Source organism: Liolophura sinensis, chromosome 13 (genome assembly GCF_032854445.1).
Source record: "Liolophura sinensis isolate JHLJ2023 chromosome 13, CUHK_Ljap_v2, whole genome shotgun sequence".
Classification (NCBI taxonomy): domain Eukaryota; kingdom Metazoa; phylum Mollusca; class Polyplacophora; order Chitonida; family Chitonidae; genus Liolophura; species Liolophura sinensis.
The window spans coordinates 5,049,317-5,068,528 of NC_088307.1; the positions used below are offsets into that span (position 1 = coordinate 5,049,317).

The window sequence follows — 19,212 nt, forward strand, 5'->3', positions numbered from 1 at the left end:
AGAGGAAACAACCCTACAAATGCTGTCAGCCACTAACTGTTACCAACAGTGATAGTGTTGGCAATCTACCAATGAACACGATTGAACCTACAAATTGCATCATTCTGACTTTTCATAGATCTTTTTATTATTAACCAGTCAAAGAATTACGGAAATTTCAAAATTCCAATACATGTAAAACGTATCAGCCGTCTGAGTAGCCTCTGTATATAAGATCTAATCAGTTGGCTTACTTCACAATTCTTTGACATCATACTAGGACACTGTCATGCTTGAGCTGTACTCATTATTTGACCTTAATTCCAAATACTTCTCGATGGTAGACAATATTTCAGAATAGCCCTACTTGCAATCGTCACTGTCTTCAAGACAACAGATAATACATGGCTACACCGATTACTCATCTTCCTGGTTTGAGTTTTAGAGTGAGTGAGTGAATGCTTGAAGTTTACCGTTGTACTTAACAATTTTTCAGTGATGTGACGACGAAGGAATCCTTAGAGTGCATGTACGTGTAACGTGCCTCCCTGTTGCAGGACGGATTTCCATCGCTCTTTTATTTAGTGCTGCGGCAAGAAAGCCGCACCGCCCGAGCCATTATACTGATACGGGCACTATCCCCTTCATTCTGAACACCAAGTGTGGAAGTTACGACTTCCTCGTGTGACTCGACCTAGGATTGAGCCTGGATCTACCAATCCCGAAGTGGACGCTCTACCAACTGAGTTATCGGGGCCGGTAGGTTTGAGTCGTACACTTTATAAATAGGACAGTCTTACAAAGACTTACGAAGCTTTCTTGAGGATTTCCTGTTTGTCTGACAACTCCTTCTTCACAGAATCCAGTTCAACTTTCAGCTCAATGTTCTAAATAAACACAACAGGCAATTACAAATATAACAGGTGCAAAAAGAGTTACAATAAATTTTTCAGTCCACTATTTAATTTTTAAGTAATTTTTTGTTTTAACTGAACAGCATTAAATGAGAACAAGGCCATCATTGGTGGTAACCCGACTGAACCTCCAAAAAGATCCCTTACAGCAAAAGCTGTTTTTTTACCATACATGTACACAGGGCATTGACTATTCAAGTCCCTTAGCCACTGAAGGCTTAGGAAGGTTTAATTCCTTCTTTTACAAAAAAAAAAAGAAAAAAAAAAGTTATTTTCAAATATAGTTTGAGTTATAATTATTACCTTTCACATTAACAAATGTCAGATACCAGCAAAGTTTTGGATCACGCTCCATTTCCCAGCTACTGAGGCTACAAGCACACGTATGCATGTCGCCTGTTCAATTATCAAGTGTCCTTCAATCTATCAATATAGTTAAGTTATCATTAAAATGTAAATGACCATGTATTAGAGGCAGCTGTGCTTACCGTCTTGAAGACGTCGTCATCTCCAAACTTCTGCTGCATCCTCTCGTCCAGATAATATATACGCAGCTTCAGACTGAAATTCTCTTTCTTCAGCTCGCCAATTTGCTACACACGGCAGACAATTACAGGTAAATGAGGTAATCACAAGAACTGTTCAAGGATCAAAGATCCTGTGTAAGATCTAATCAGAATATTTTCACTATTTTTATCTCACTCAAGAAATCTTTACTCGTTTGTCTTTTAGGCAAAAAATGGATTTCCATGAACCCAAGGTTGTATAAGGTACAAGGCAAGCTGATCTTTGTTGTTGTTGTATGATTTAATAGGCTAAATGGCATTCATCAATATATCTGGCTGAACAGTCATACAGCTCAGCAATCTCCTGTGCACAGTAAAAAAATTTGTACCTATGCAAGTTAGCTAATGCTCTCTAGGGCTTGGAAATGCGCAAGTAGGATAACTGTGCCAGTCACACGACGTACATGCATGGTCAAATGCAGTATTTAACAGGGAAGAACATACCGTTTCATATTCCTTCATGGTGCGCGACCTAATGGGGGATAGCCGGCCGCTATTAGACTTGGCCACCACTGCAACAAAACACAGAAAAATGTCAATATTATGCATGTACATTTGCTGCACATTTACATGTACTTTTAACATAAAAGTAAAGTAGATATCTACGATATTCTTTTACTGAAAAGTTCCCAGTGAAGAAAAAATTTTAGGCTGACTGATGGCACAATCTTCCACCAAAAGATTTCAGCATTATGGGTCAAATCACAAGTGTTTTCTTGTGGCTGCTTATAAATTAACTTCAAGCAGAGTGGCAACAATATTTCACCCAATGCTGCCAAAGAGGATCAGACATTCCAGCCTGACCATGTTAACGGGTTGTTTCCAGCATCATTATAATCATATCACAACAGTGTTTCTTCGCAGAGACTCAGATTCATGCTGTCATATTTAAAGTGCTGCCTCACTAAAACATGATGTTGAAAAAACATGTGCACGCATACACCAAATCTGGATATTCCATTTTTAAACATTACTGGTTGGGGGTTTCTCCCGGGCTCTGCCCGGTTTCCTCCCACCATAATGTTGGCCAAGGTCGTGTAAGTGAAATACTCTTGAGTACGACATAAAGCACCAATCAAATAAATAAATAAAATAAATTAAAGCATCACTGCAGTATTCATTTTTTTACTAGACTGGTGATATACGCCTTACTGAAGAACATTTCACCTGCATAGGCATATATATCAAATAACAGTCAGTTGCATGTATGTAGGTACAGGAATCGGGTAGTATGAAAGCAATTCTGCCACTGCACCTTGTCATGTAGGTGACAAACCTCTTGAGTTGGTCAGGGCCTCCATGGCTCAAAGTGATAAAGCGCTGGCTCGCTCCAACCATACTGACCATCAGACCTTTGACCAATAAGGTTGTATGTTCAAATCCAGCCGTTGCCACTTGGATGCAGCCTTATGTCAAGAGGTTTGTCAGGTACCTGGCAAAGGTTGGTTTTTCACTAGAGGCACCCTGCTTTCCGACGCCCCATAAACTTGACCATTGTCATGTACAAGTGAGGAATTTGTGACTAGGGCGTTAAACACCAAAAAACGTCAGATGGCGAGAACCATATTGGTGTTGTACAACAGTAAATATGGTGACAACTGACTTGGTACGGAGCCATCAGGAAACTCCAAGTGGGACTGAGTCAGATCATTCAGGAAGTCTGTATTCAAACTGAAACACACCAAAAACAGACAATTATTAGCTACATACACATGCACAAGAGTCAAAGCAATAAATATATAAAATCAGTCAACATCAGTACCTGAGACTAGTACACATACATGTAGATATTATTATTTCATGTAATTTGTCTCTATTTGATTTTTTCCTGTGCAATTGTACAAAACAGCATATTTCACTTAGGCGTCCAAACCAAGCCGTCTTGAAACTATTGAGTAATTTAAACAGTGCTATGATTTTATAAAAAAATTCACCTAGAGTCACATGTACATGCATGACAGTGGCCTGTCTTAAATGTGTGCATGACAGCTAAATGTACATGTACGTATTATGTCGGCCATAAGTCTGAGGGTCTTGCAGCAACCAGCGAATGGTCGTGGGTTCCCCCGGACTCCTCCCACCACAATGTTAGCTGACATTGTATAAGTGAAATGTTCTTGAACACGGCATAAAACACCAATCAAATAAATAAATAAATAAACGTATTAAGTAGCAGAGTTCGAGACACAGCTTCACTTGCAGCTGAACAGAAGCTGCCTCTGATACCGTTATGTACCTCATTACAACACAACACACACTGTCTACCAATCAGGTAGTGACCGGGCTTGTATTCATTGTTCTTTCCTTTATTACGTCATAATTATTGGTGTATGTGTGCACATAAAAAAATATATCACATACACACTCACTGCAACATCACAGAAGTCATTTGGACCATCTGTGTAGCTCATTCCTGCGTCTCCCATTAGGGTGTTCTGAGAATAAACTCATTTGTTGATTAAAGTCCCACTGTGTCATGTGACTTGTCAAAACTGTCACGCAACTTTTGCCGATATTAATTTGGCCACCACCTGTGCACAAATGACACCCCTTCATTTAAGGAACTTTCACATTTTACTCCAGAAAATTTATTTTGTGAAACACCACTAACAGAAAAACTAAATGTGATGAAAAATACATGAAGTTGCCTAACATTTATGAGAGGTCACATGGTACAAATGGACTTCTTTTTTTTTACCTTCAGTGATAAAGAGTTAGAACTTGAAACTCCCCTACTGCATATTGAATCCACATGCAGCAGCTTTTATATGTAACATGCTAATGTGTATGACAAATGGATATATATATAAACATATTACGTATATGTATATATACATGTGGCATGCCAACATGTCTTTTGTTTACATGGACGCAAGCATGTACATGTACAAGTATATTTATAGTTTGTAAACATGCTTAACGGCAGGTTTCCCTTCCACAATCACCACCCACAATCACTACCACCAGAAAGTCAGCACACTGCAGAGATATACACTATGTTAATAGACAGGACTCGGTCACATGAATTTTAAAGAAATTACAGAATAATCTGAACAAGATAACAAACATATACTTCCAATATGCATTCCGCAATTCTTCAACTTTTTTTGCATGTTTGCAAGGTTTTTTTTTCCAAGTATATTCTGAAGGCCGATAAAATTATACTTATTGTGAAGCCTTGAAACTTATCAATCCAACCGATGTCATTTTGTATCTAAAATCAAATTAAGAATGTAAATGTCTCAGTCTGTGGTCATCCTTTTTGAGGATTTACGGTAGGTTGTGCAATTTTGGTATGTTTGCATGTATTTAATTATCAAGATAAAAAGTGATCGAGGCATTTCAGATTATAATAGTGTTTGTTTCAAAAGCAGCTTACGGCCAAAGTGTTACGAGGTGCATGTGCATCATAATATGCACAAACACACGTGTGTTTAGTCGGTATATTTCATGGCAGTGTTTGCAAACAGAACACTTTTTAGATGCTGCTGGACTGTATTAACTACATTTGCACCAATTCAGTGGAGAAGCTGCTTATCAAGTCAGCATGTACACTATGCATGCAATATCCATGAAAATTATTACAATTTCATTACAGGAATATACACTTATCAACACCTACACCATACAGGAAGTTAGCCAGAATTGTGAAAGAGGCCGGGGTGTCCAAACATCCCTTTTTGAGGCCATTTCGTTATAGCTGGGTGTCAAGATTTTATTTTCGCCTATCTGTCCCAGGTTAAAAATGCTGAAAACTGGGTGTCCAAATAAAAGTGTCCATTTTCATCTGTCCACTGGGAAGGGTGAACAGGTAGCTGGCTAACCCTATGCTACCCATACACCTATACATTCAGTACGTGTATGTATGTATAGCCCTGAACAAGTGTGCCTGAAAAAGCTGCCAGTTTAGGGCAATGACTTGGCGGGCACTGCTGCAGACCACCTGTGACGAGCACATGTAACTGTACCTATACTGTCAGTAGTAATCCACATAGCACAGTGGTCTAACCTTAATGTACAACGTCATCCTGATAATCACCCCGATTTCCTCCTTCCTGAGATCCAGGTTCAGGAGGTGGAAATCGGATACCAGAATGAAACAGGCTGGAGCAAAGCAGTAAATAATACGTCACCTTGTGGTTAAACGGAGGGAAATTCTTTTTAATATAAATTTTTAAATCTATTCTAAATCTTTTCTGTCCTACATTTCATTAAGTATTAAGTATTAAGTGACAGTCAAGAACATCCCAATTGTCCCAGGTTCATGTTCATGTCCTGGAGCATTAAAAAATAATGCACAGTATGAAGATGATGTAAAATTATCTCATTCAAATATCCTTGCACATAATTCGTACAATATGGTGGTGATATTGTTACCATCCCCATAAAGTACAAGTACTGTAATTCAACCTTTTCGCATGTTGGCAAGGTGTTTATTCAAGCATATTCTGAAGGCATTATTATGTGTAGAATTATAGAATTATACTTTTCATGTATAAGCCTCGAGACTGAGTTTGGAGACAGAACTACATTCGAGGAAAGTTTAAAATGTGCACAAACTGCACTGAAAGTCGCTCTTTCATATGCAAAAAGGTTGAGGAATTAGGGTCCAAGTTCGTTGTCTCAAAATATCAACAAACTGCTGATGAATTAAAGCAAAAGGATGACATCTGTAGCTAGGGTGAAGTATACCTTTATGTGAACAGGTACATACATGTACATGTAATAAGTAACATGTACTGTGTGTAAATATGGCAGGTTCAGGGCAGTGAAAAGGGTTATCACAGCTGATAATATCCAGATGTTCTGACTCGGTGGAACAGAAAGCTTATAAAACTATATCTGTGCTACTCCACCTTCCTCCTGTATTTATAGAGCCTTTGGTGATGTGGGTAGTCCCCAGGGTTCACACTGACCATCTGAGCCAGGGAGGAGAGGGAAAAGGGATACGGATGGGGGGAGGGGGGTGTTGCTGAGTGCCAGGAGCTGACCCCAAACACCTTAAGCTTGGTAGGAACAGTGTTTACACCACATGTAGTCTGTTTTCACCCAAACTCAACCCCAAAAGACTTGGCCATAATCTCAACATGATGCATTTGTTGCTTTTTCAAAGGATAAATATTTTTTCTGTTTTCTTTTATTTTTTGTTTGTATCAAGATCATATTTATAACCAAGGAATGTTAAGACCCGGGCCCTGGAATCACAACGCAATCTTAGATTTAATTCAAAATTTCAAATCTTTGTATAATGTTATTTTTTTACATAATAATGTCAACTTCTTGCTTGCTAATGTAAACTGTGGGTAAATTATTGTAAAACAAATTTCTGCTAAAATAATGAAAAGGAAGACAACAAAGTTTAATGACAGAAATTTTCTGTCTAAGATTGCTTGGTGACCCCTGGGCCAGCTGTCAATTTTGTTTTTTAGGGCTTTATTGAGACGGTCAACGAAACAGTCAGGACAGCCTAAGGCCCTTTATCCAACTTATTAACAGCATGCACCGTTACATTATACATTGGCTAATCCACAGAAATAGACATGTAACCATGTGAAATTTACAAAAGTGGATATGTACATCTGTAAACGACAGCCCTGATAGTCATACATGTGTATGTTTATATCATCTCTTCACTGTCACTAGGCTATCTACAGAAATGTCTCTGTCTATCTGTTTCTTGTAACTTGATATTCCAACAGCACAGCTGGAACTAGATCAGGGGTGTGGTGTAGGAGACAGGGGTGTAGATGGGGCAGTAGACCTGAGGTCCTCTTGGAGAGTGATGTGGAGTGAATAAGGGCGGGAGGGGGGGGGCATGGTGAGATTTAGGTCTTGTCTTATCTTCCAGATGACTGTTGGGAAGCTTGCACTAAAATAGCACCTTTCATTTCTAAGTCAAAGAAGAACTAGGTATACATGCCTGTATCAAGAGGCATCTACAGATGTATAAAATTAGGCCTGGTCTTGAATCTGGCTATGGTTTTGATCACAGCTTGTGCCCATCATTAGCATCATGTAAATCAGAAGCACAGACACAGAGGCAAGTCACTGCTGATACACCCACATGTAGTCGTACAGTTTGAGATTTTGTAGTGATACATATGTCGGCTATACCAGTAATATCAACATAAGATGGCATCATCGCTTTCATAATGCTTTTCTGTGAGGATACTTGATTCAAAATTTCAGTTACATTTTTCTTTTCTTTAATTTTTTATAAACTTTTTTGTATTTTAAGCCCATTGTATACTTCTAGGTTATTACAATACTTCTGATATTTTGCACGCCATACACATAAAAAATATTTTCTGAGAGTACAAATATAGCAGTTTAATAAATAGGTATGTAATCTTTACCGCAAGACAATCATGGCACATCTAAAGGAGAAGAAAATTTAAATACCAATCATATACCATTGAAAAGAGTATGCTTTTCCTCACAGGTGCATGCCATAAAAAAAATTCTTAAGTTGTACCTCAAGTTGACATATTATAAACAAAGTCAGCGCCAAAATCCGCTGTGGGCAACTCCAATTTGCCTAAGAACTAGTCCTGTAGTCTTCTGAGTTAGGAGGAGAATTGCCGTCAGAAACCGCTGAAATACAGTTCGTACATTTCCACTTGACGATTGGGAAACCGGAATGTTGGACGTAGGTGCAAAGTTTACACAAACAAGCTGGCAGTTATAATGACTCTCATTAAAGGGTGGATGCAGCGATTTATGCCAGTTTTGCCGTTTTCAGGCTTTACGTGTATGGCAAGGAAAAATTGCAAAATTATCAGCAGGCACCACCTGAGAGAAAAAAATGTCCTCTTTTCAGCCGATAGTGTCATGTTTTTAAGTTTTCTTCTCCTTTAAATTAGTGAAAACCTACATTCATGGAATACTGTTATAGGAAACATAAATGATGAGATGGAAGTCAGTGCCAATGAAAGTGCCAACCAAAACTATCCCCCAAACTACATGTATTTGCATCTTTTTCTTAGAATTTTTCTTGCGCCATGCTTTATTAACAACACTTTATTAAATATAGTCTCCAATAAAAAGGGCTTTTGTGGCATTTGTTGTTAAGATAAAACTATAAAAAAAAATGTAATTTAAGTATTTCCATATCAGATGTTTAATGAACAATCAAATCTCAAAAAGCCATCAGCAAATGATGGGGAAATGAGTTTGTCTTACATGTACATACAAATTTCTGAATACCCAACTTCAAATGTTCCCTTAGAAATCTGACATGTACATGTATGTGTAGTACCCCTACTATGTATGTAAAAAAAAAATATAACGTGTTATTTAATTGATGGTGCTTGCTGATTGGCTAATGGGTGCACTATACACACAGAAGCATTGGATCATAAAATTTCTAAACAAATTTCAATGCCTAATCAAAAAGTTCAAAATCTGGATGATACCCTTCAAAACATGGACAAATCTATACCAAAATTGACAAGAAATAGCGTTTTCAATCTTCTAATGTGTACAAACAGGGCCATATCTATCACCATCTTAGTTCAGATAAATGTTCATACTCCCAAACCGTTGGGCACCCAAATCAATCAAGTTGTATTAAAACTAACACGTAAATTAAACCAAAATTTATGGTTTGCCAATAGTAAGTTATGTTTTCATACAAATCTCTTTCATTCACAGTCGCCACAAAATGGCTGAAATATTGCCGATGTGGCGTAAAGCCAACTTCATTCATTCATTCGTTTATTCAAAGTTTTATGACTCCCAGAAGGCATCAAGTTGTGAAGCATTTTACAAAATTTCTTTATGCATGGTCACAATGTCACCTTTAAAGTCTGGGAGCAGAACATTCAATTTTTTTCTAGATACGGCCCTGACTAAGCTATCAAAACTGGGTACCTGCCCTGCTACACCCAGATATGGCCTGAGGGTACATGTACACACAAATTACGGTGCATCTACATAAGTAATGATCATTGGAAGTACACCGGCTGTATTGGCTGATGTATCATAATTGGCACAGTAATGGAATACAAAGCATATGCACTGGTCACCTGTTAAATGCTCAGGTCACGACTCATCCACAAAAGCTTGTGTAAGGTGTTTTATCTCGCCAGGACAACCTGTCAAAATTAACACCACTGCCCACTCATGCATGGACAGAGCACATGTGAATGAATATTCAAACAACATGTTTGTGCCGTGCCTTGCCTTGCATGGGAAGACAACTAAAGGCATGTACATAATTAAACAATCAGTAACTTGTGAGTTAACCTCATCAGTCTCAGATTGTAATACCTCTCCACCTGTATATGAGTGTTATTGTACACCACTTAAAAATTTGTACAATGTATAGAAAATGTTTCACATAAGTGAGGGTATCTCTAAAATTAACTTGATTAGAATGAGGAACTCAGTGTCCTAATTTTTTACCATTTCGCACATAAAAGAGCAACTTTCAGTGCAATTTACGCACATTTTTAATTTGATTTCGGAGACATTCACAAGACTACATTAGTTGGACTTGCCACCTTTATGGGGGCTTCATCAAAAGTATAATTTTATCAGTCTACACAGAATAATGCCTTCAGTATATTCTTGAAAAAACACTTTGCAAACATGCGAAAAGGTTGAAGAATTACAGTACTCATGTTTTTCACCAATACAAGGGCAATTAAGCCTACATGTGTACGAGTAAGAAACCGGACAAGCACAAAGGCATCAAAACCCACCCTGTCAGGTAGAAACTAAATGGTACACCCTGTAAATAACAGGGACCCTAGCACGCACCCCCCCCCCCCACCCCCAAGCCCTATCCTACAAGTTACAGGTACCTGGTTGTGAAAATGATACAATAACAACACAAAGGCATCAACTGTAATCAATTTATACATAGTTTGATTCCATGTTTAAACTTCTACATTATATTCACATGTACATGTACATACACTACACACGTCCATTCTTACCACGTACTGTTTACGTGGTAAGAATGGACGTGAAAAAATCTAAAAAAAAAATCTATAAAAACCTGCCGACCATTGCATTTGCAGTTGCAAAGTTGCAGTTCACGTTGCACAGCTTAAATCTCTGCACTGACCCATATTATGTTATACTTCACATCGCCAAAATACACATACATGCACTGTACCATCACTTACCCTATATCAATACGACATTTTACATGCAATCATAATAAAGAGCCAAAACAAATTTAAGCACACTGGGATCACCGTATTGAAAGTTAAGTGGCAAAATAAATTATTTTCCAAAATTAAGCAGCTGAAAGTGTGTGATATCAACCAAAGACACTGCCAGATGCGCCTACAAATTCTGGCTCAAGCTAGATTTGAACTCTTAGCACTGAGATCTTATTGGCACTGCTCTAACAAAAAAGCTTAGGTTGTACCCAGCCTGGTGTCAGCAACTCGTGTACAGTAATCTCAGCCAGTCCTGCATGTTATAGAAAGAGAATACATCTGGTTTCACAATCTTGAGCCATTAAGGACAATGTACTATATGGTCCACTTCGTGATGGACCGAAGTCATCATTTCCTAAATACATGTAATTTGATAAGCTACATATGATGATGTACACACATCTGCCCCTGTAAGTTTACCACCAAATATAAGCCATCCTATCAAAATGGTGATAGACTGCTATATGTACTCATGCCTTGAGTGACTGCAGTTCATGGGAATAAGAACAAGTAGGTTTACACATTGTAAATGTAACACTTTATAAGAGTCTACTTTATTATGTACACTTCAGTAAATGAAGTAGTGGCTTAAGAACAAAGCCAACCCTTAGTGTATAAAGTCAACTGTCAATGTGACAAGTGACACACGCCTACATGGAACAGGATCCACAAAATGATGTCCAAAAAATTAGTATAAACCCAACAATATCATCCCACTGATAAGGCATACATTTATGGTTACAAGCACATACTCACCGATTGCACCCCATCATTGTAAATTTTCCCTGGCTGTTAGGGACATGCCCTGCCCAGGGTCACTGAGAGGATGGTCTCACTGGGGGAGACATGTTCGGTACAGACCTAATAAGTTATCCAGACCTGACAGCTGTCAGGATAGGGCAGATATACCAACATGATGCCTTGCGCTAAAGTTACACAGTAACATGCGTTCTGAGAGTACCTAATAAAGGTAAGTGTACAGTCAGATCATTGTGGACAGTCATCATACATGTAACATGTACACTATCTGCCAGCAACACCTCAATCCCTGTTAAAAAAGCAGGAAGGAAATGGCCTATCACTGGCCAGGCCTGGCACAAGTCTACCGTAAACTACCCAATAACCAGAGTATAACATATAGATCATGAGCACCGAGGACAAAACTGTACATCCATAGATATATTTTCAGTATATGTATGTATCAGACATCTAACTTTATAAAAAAATGTTATCGTGGACAAAATTTCTGAAGGGCTGATGATTTACAAAACAGCATATTTAGACAATTACATGCACTCAAGCGATGTGCACTTGGCAGTCAATGAAGGTGTCATTGCAGGCAACACAGTTCAATAACAATGGGCACATGAAAACAGCCTGTGAATGTGCAAGTTCTCAAGGCCAAAAAAGTGTATAACTTTACTTTAATACGTTTCTGTACATTGTATGCAGGTGTTTACCAAAAATACATTGTTGTTCTGTAAATGACACTAAAGTACTCAGAAAAAAAAAGACATCAGACATGACAAACCCAACTAGTCACATTAGACATGACACTGGGCCAACCAGTCATGTTTCTGTAACAAATTCTAACTACAGCCTTACTACATTTCCTTGCTCTGAGTGCTGAGCGCTTAGCGAGGAAGCAGCAAAAAACATTTTTAAATTCTTTGGTATGACCTGACACAGGTTTGATCCTGGATCTGCTGACTTTGGAAGCGGAGGCTCTGACCATAATGTCACCGAAGCAGTCAAATCGAAAATGAAACACCCTGATATGCAATTCTTCCTAAATCTATGCCTCTGAACATGACCATCAATCCAAATCAACAGGGAGGAAATAGGAGGGAAATTATACTCCAGCAGGGAACATGGTGGCCACCATTTCCATATCCTGTTTCAACTTTAATGCTTAAATATACACAGCCCATATGTCTGAGTGTTCCAGGTTAGAGGTTCCAATGTCTGGTAAAGAAAGGTGATTCATAGTATGGTTTTTATGTAAAAAAATTAATAAAAAACAATATGATGTTTTGGAATTCTCTCACTTATGTTGACGTTTTTATCCTTCTGTCCCCCCCCCCACCCCCACCCCCACCCCCCCCCCCCCCACCCCTCAATTTCTTTTTCTCAGTTTGTGCATATATGCATGCACTTTAAATTTATAAAACTAAAAGGAACAATAGATTTTAAAGATATACATACATCACTACATGACTGAAGATAAAACTAGGGATTTATGATATCACAACAATGATACTTGTGTTTGTGTTTGTGTTATGTATGTGTTCTATTCTTTAAGAAGTTATCACACATGTAATATCAAATCTGTATATTCTCTCATAAACCATCTGCATGTGTGACTGGCTACAGATGAGGTAAACTGAAGATGGTGTTGACTGGGTGAAATACTGCACACCCAAGGTTGCTCTGGTACAGGTCAGAGGCTGAGCCATGTGGTTGGGGGTGAAGTATCAGATCTGGGGTCAGTGAAAGCCAACTGTGACCAGATGAGCTCAGATAGGGAGGGAGGGAGGGTGCCTGAGGCAAAGGGAGGTAATCATTCTACATGTACTTCTAGCATGTGTGTCAAATGTATTTCTTACCAACATGTGTTGGCCTGAAAAACGGATACTTATAACAATAACAAAATACCACAAGTGCAATGGTGTTTTTACCACAGGATTATGAAATTGTTAAAGTATTTAGTTCACAAATTATGGGATAGAGAACTTTAGAAAAACAGAATAACCCTGTTCAGTGCAAATTCAGGACAACATACCCTGTGAAACAGAACAAGCCAGTTTTAAAATACTGTAAGGCTTGAGCCATGCAGATGTCTCCAAATGTGAAAAACTGGATTCTGCGAGAATTCACAGGGATGTGTTTGTCAAAATTAGATATGAATCGCCCACATTTCAAATCCCAGCTCTATATGTACACATACATGAATGTTTTTCTTAATATGCCCGGCCACAATTGGGCGTTACCGGATTGACTGTCTAAAAAATGGCCCTACTCTAAAGATTTTATTGCACCGTAGACAAAATTTTTTGTAGTATTCTCTCCATACTAATTTCTTTAAAACCTCTATCATTTCCAATAGTCTGAATTAAAAGTAATAAATAATTATAATTCCCTACCAACAACCCTAGTTTTTCTTATTTTGTTACGGTCGGGATAGAAACAGCCCCACCAAAGAAATTTTTTGTAGACATCACACTCAGTGAAGTTATAACGAATAGCACGTGTATGCACATGTATGTACATAACAATGCAAACTCTTTAACATGTTGAGATGAAAAAAAAGGTTAGCGGCCCTCTAAAAATGGAAATACATGCACAATGAGAATTAGACTTGTCATTGGACTTTCACTGAAAAATGAGGAAGATGAAATGACCATTTAGCAGTATTAATTTTGAATCCATCTCTTTGATGAAGGTTAGCGGCCCTCTAAAAATGGAAATACATGCACAATGAGAATTAGACTTGTCATTGGACTTTCACTGAAAAATGAGGAAGATGAAATGACCATTTAGCAGTATTAATTTTGAATCCATCTCTTTGATGAAGCTTTAACTTTCTCTTACAAAATGAAAAAGCTAATGATTATAGCCAGCATTACAATTTATACACCCAGGTTATTCATATTACATGCTTTGCTCAAACCTTAACCACTCACTAAACAGGCGCTTTGAACCACAACAAGTTTATTTATTTAGAGCCCGACATATATTTGGTTGCAAGGCAATCAAAGACCTCACCTGTATGAGACACACGAAAGCAAAACTTCACCACGATATATAAAGTCAGTGGTGAAACTTAACGCCTGCCGACATGCCAAAAGCAGGCAATAAACACAGAAAGTATGTTATAGGCTTGCATAGCCTACCTTATCGGACTACCACTATTACTCGATACTGAATCTCTCCTTTACAGATAAATTCAACTTGAAATGTCTGATGGATGTCATACGTTGCCATTTTCCCCTTCTGTTGTTGTTGTTAATCAACAAAAGTGCCTCTGCCACACAAGAGTTCAGCCAATCAATGGGGAAGTTTTCTGTGTTCTACGTGACTCGGTTCCTTGCAGTGTGGTAACCATAATGCACACATTCAGTACTTTAAGCCCGGCACGGAAGAGTTTGTATTTTTATCCTCAAATCCACTGCTAACAAGAGCCAGCAAACAAAGATGAAGCCACTCTATAATCTGATCACAACAGACCAAAACAAGAAATAATCAATTTGTATAATATGTCATGCTTGTGCTTAACTGTGTCATCCATTCAGCTGAAGGCATTTTAGTTGGTGAGTGAGTGCTTAGGGTTTAACTTTGTATTTAACAATTTTTCAGTCATATGATAGCAGTGAGTGCAGGCTGCCTTGAATGCAGGCACCGAAAAAAAAGTCACACCACTGAAAGTACTGAATTGTGAACTTGGTAATTTACGGTAATTAAGGTGCACACAGAGCATCAGTGATGGAACATCCCCCTTGTGCTTTTTATGCATGTAAAACTTCACGATGGTACATGATGTACTTTTTGAGATACCACCCTCAGCATGTTGAGTAATGTTTGTGATTTTAATACACAATAAATACACTAAGTAAGGAAGTCAGTTATTTATGGTATTTACTATACACACACGAATCAACGATGGAATATCCTCCTCGTGTTATTGTGCTCTACATGTGTTCAAACCCTGAGCTCAATAAGTGCAGCACTTTTTAAGATACCACCCCTAACATTTAGCTTAATATCGCTTTCCTTGTTATTGGACGCCGACACTCAGAGTATGACATAAGCGGGCTAAAAAGGTCCTTCTTTTTGTCAATTTGTATTATTTCCAAGGACTAATTTTAGTTAGGCCAACCCAAGAACTATATAGATGACTTTGGTTTATGCTAGGAAAGGTATAATGCGTGGGTAAATGATCCTTACAATCAACTCGACATATATTCCCTCCGTAACTCATGCAAATGTGTTGCTCTATGAGAGTTTTTCAATGCTGCAACCATTTTTGTCCATAAAGATCGGCTAACTGGAAAGAATGCAATAGTGAGCATTTTTACCTTGGCAGCAAGCGTTTGAGTAGCGGGCGTTTTGACCTGCTCCTTTCTCTCTTGTCACTAACTGCCTAAACAGAAACTTTTAAAATCAAAACCTTTTGATTTGAACGCCATTATGAACATTGAAAATTCCCTTGTATGGCTATATCTGATAAATCACTCAAATGTCATTTTCAGTGAGTTCGTGTATGGCTTTAAACATCACTACGGCATCATTTTGATCCGTGTAAAGTAGTTCATGTGTTTGATGAACCGCTGAACCTAACGACTATGAGAAGATAACGTTGTTGTTGTTTTATATTTCCAGTTGGAAGGAATGTGATTCCGGTGTTCTGCGTGATCCAAGTTTCGACAATAATCACGTACACCTAAAAACTGGTAAAACCAATTCCGACACGCTAGTCAAGTAATTCAGCCAGCTGAATAATGGTAAGAAGAACTGCGCTGTCAAATTTGGCAAATCGGCTCGCAGACATTGGTGATCCGATTTTTCTTCGGAGCGATGCCCAAATCCTGCCATCATTCTTATAAATAAATCGACTTACCTGTTCTCTATGTTTATTGGAAGCGTTGGATCATACGCTTCTGATGAATCCATCTTGCTTTGAAAGTGATTTCAGCTCATTGTAAACGTAATATTTGTAAACAAGGTCAAACTAATTTGAAGTTCTAAAATTCCGCCATATTATAGAGCGGTACAACCACGCATGTGCAATGGATGCAGATGCGGCGCAATGAAGCAAGAGAAGATAACTCAAGTTAAGCTATCTTGATAAAGTCATCTCCCCTGAAAACCACAGCGGGTGAAAAAACTGCTAGGCTGCAAATGGCTTAAACATTTTAACAGATACATAGCAGATTACATAACTGTTATATTAGTCCCAGATTTTACTAAGTACGGGATATTCTTTATTGAACCATGCAGCTTAATCACCAAAAAGGTAAAATTATCGATGAAAGTTTTAATATTTATACTCTCCATGAAATGTAAGGTGCTGGTTCAACACCGGCTTCGGGCTGCGCATTCCTCTCCCGCCACCAGTGCCTTTATGACGTCCTGCCATAAACGGTATACGGCTCTCGTGAGACTGTTAAATCTGAATTTTCCCCATTTTGCTAGCTCCATGTGATTTATTACCCGCTGCATTCTGTGAAGAAGCCGGACGATCGAAACTATGGCAGAATTTACTTTGTGGACCAAACCAGGATTTGAACTCTTCACAAACGCGGTCCAGCGATCAACCAACTGAGCTAAAGGGAAGTCTCCATTTTAATAATTCATGTCTACCCAGACAGAATTTAATCGCGAAACCTGCACGTCTGGTCATAGCACAAGGATAATTGTTGAAGGATTTGAACTCGGATCTCCACATCAACTCTACCAACTGAGTTCCCAAAAGGAAATTCCCAACAGCTACTGCTAGTATAAGCACCGGAAAACTATAGAGCATACCATTAAATATGAGTCAGGATCAGAATCAAATTTATTTTCCACTAAGCCATATTTACAGGTAGGCCTACACAGTTTTAAACATTGTCAGACATGAAACAACACAATAAGTTTACACACACACTCTCTTATCCCTAAATCTCTTTACAATCTGCCATGGCTTTGAATATAAATTTAGCTATTACGTATTCTTGTTGATCACGTGTTGGTTAATTTATCCCATGCATGCACGTGCATGTGATCTTTACGGCTTTATTCAAAACCATATAATCAATCAACAAATTGCAATGGATCAATCAATCATTCATCCTGCCCATGAACACCTTCATCCATCCATGTATTCATCAATATATCAGGCAACAATCAATCAGTCTATCAATCAGCAGGCTAGATGCCTTCATTTGCTAAATTTGGTGGTTTCATTTGCTAAATAGGTGTGGGTCACACCAGCGTAAGTACTGATTCAGATGTTTTTTCGTCTTTCGTCTTTCGATGATGACAATAGAGCTATCACCAACAAATAAACATCCTTATTTAATATATTTAATAAGGTGTATTATTTATTTCTTTATTTGATGGGTGTTTTACGCTGTACGTAAGAATATTTCACAAACACGGCGGCGGCCGTGATTGGAGGAAATCGGGCAGACCCCGGGGGAAACCCAAAACTATCCACAGGTTGCTGCAAGCCCTTCCCATGTACGGTCAGAAAAGAAGCCAGCAAGGGCTGGACTTGAACTCACAGCGACCACATTGATGAGAGGCTCACAGGTCATTCCGCCGCGCTGACACCTAACCACCTCGGCCACGGTATTTTTATTTTTATGTATTTGCGCGTAAGCCTTGGACGGACCACAGATTTATTGTCTGACACCATGAATACATTTACCTGAAACGGAAATCCGGGGATGGTTGTGGTTTCCTAGCAACATGACTCACGCAAAATTACGTAAAAAATTTCATTGATATTGATTGCAATTTATTAGACCTCTCTGGTTTAGCCTTACTGAAAATGCCGTGTTGTTATCACGTTTAACATACAATCACATAAAAGCAATACAAAGGGACCAGGACCCACGATCAGAATCCTGGCCTATGCAGGCCTACAACACAAAGGCAACAGCATACAGGGTAAATCCAGAGCAGTGACGACAGTGTGATAGTTGGCAATCAGCCACACGCATTATCGCTGAAAATCGACCCCACCTATCTTCCCTTGCATGCCAATACTCCTCTTTCAGCGTTTTATCCTGGAGATTCATGCATGTGCTTAAAATACAGACCTTTATTGGCTTTATTTTGGGGATGAGGTAATGCATATTGCTCTATTTGTGAGAGATGTTGCTCCAAGGAATTCCTCAAAGCTTGCAAAACCGCATCTTGGGAGTTATATCCTGGGAAATCCAATGGAGATGGTGGCATTGGCATACGTGTTTCTCTCACTTTGTTATACAAGGAAACAACATCATTCATGTTATAGTGGACTGCTTCAAAAAATGAGTAAGGGCTATCATCATGCTATCATCAGGAAGCTACTGCATTTGTCAGGTCTGGTTTGGTTTGGGCCTGTGCATCGAAACAGACATTCGTATACTAGTCGTCAACCAAAATAGACGTCCTGGGTCGATAGTCACAAGACCAATTTTCATAACGACGTTTAAAGCAAAACACCAAAGAAATGAGAAAGTATTTGAAGCGTAAAATCATGCAAAGAGAATTAAGCAGTTATCAGTTTTCAGTGTGATGATGGAAAGAAACTATAAGAATGTTCCAGAAGAATGTTCGATGAGGCCCTGTACATTTTGACAAAGGCACAAGAGGGGATCTTGTCCATTCTATAGCACTCACGCCTTTCCATCTGAATAGGTGGAAAGGAAGACGTCATACCTTTCGAGAACATGCAGTTGAATTAAAAGAAGATCTAGAACTCGCATATAGGGACTTCCCTTGGTCAGCGGACCAGTGCTGCGCAATGACCCAGGAGCCTCTCACCTATATGGTCGCTATAGGGGTTCAGGTCCAGCTCGTGCTACCCTCCGTCGTATAAGTGAAATAACC

General features: G+C 38.7%; 1 protein-coding gene across 1 annotated transcript in view; it reads right to left on the bottom strand.

Moving 5' to 3' along the window:
• The window catches only part of LOC135480459 (myomegalin-like), a 66,640-nt gene extending 50,252 nt beyond the window's left edge, over positions 1-16,388 (bottom strand). The window contains exons 1-5 of the mRNA XM_064760297.1: positions 16,250-16,388; positions 3,063-3,130; positions 1,904-1,971; positions 1,382-1,486; positions 790-866 (exon numbers count right to left, since the gene is read on the bottom strand). Coding sequence (XP_064616367.1) covers positions 790-866; positions 1,382-1,486; positions 1,904-1,971; positions 3,063-3,130; positions 16,250-16,302 — 371 coding nt within the window. The 5' untranslated portion in view covers positions 16,303-16,388. The remainder of the gene's footprint in view (positions 1-789; positions 867-1,381; positions 1,487-1,903; positions 1,972-3,062; positions 3,131-16,249) is intronic.
• Between the last annotated feature and the right edge of the window lie 2,824 nt (positions 16,389-19,212).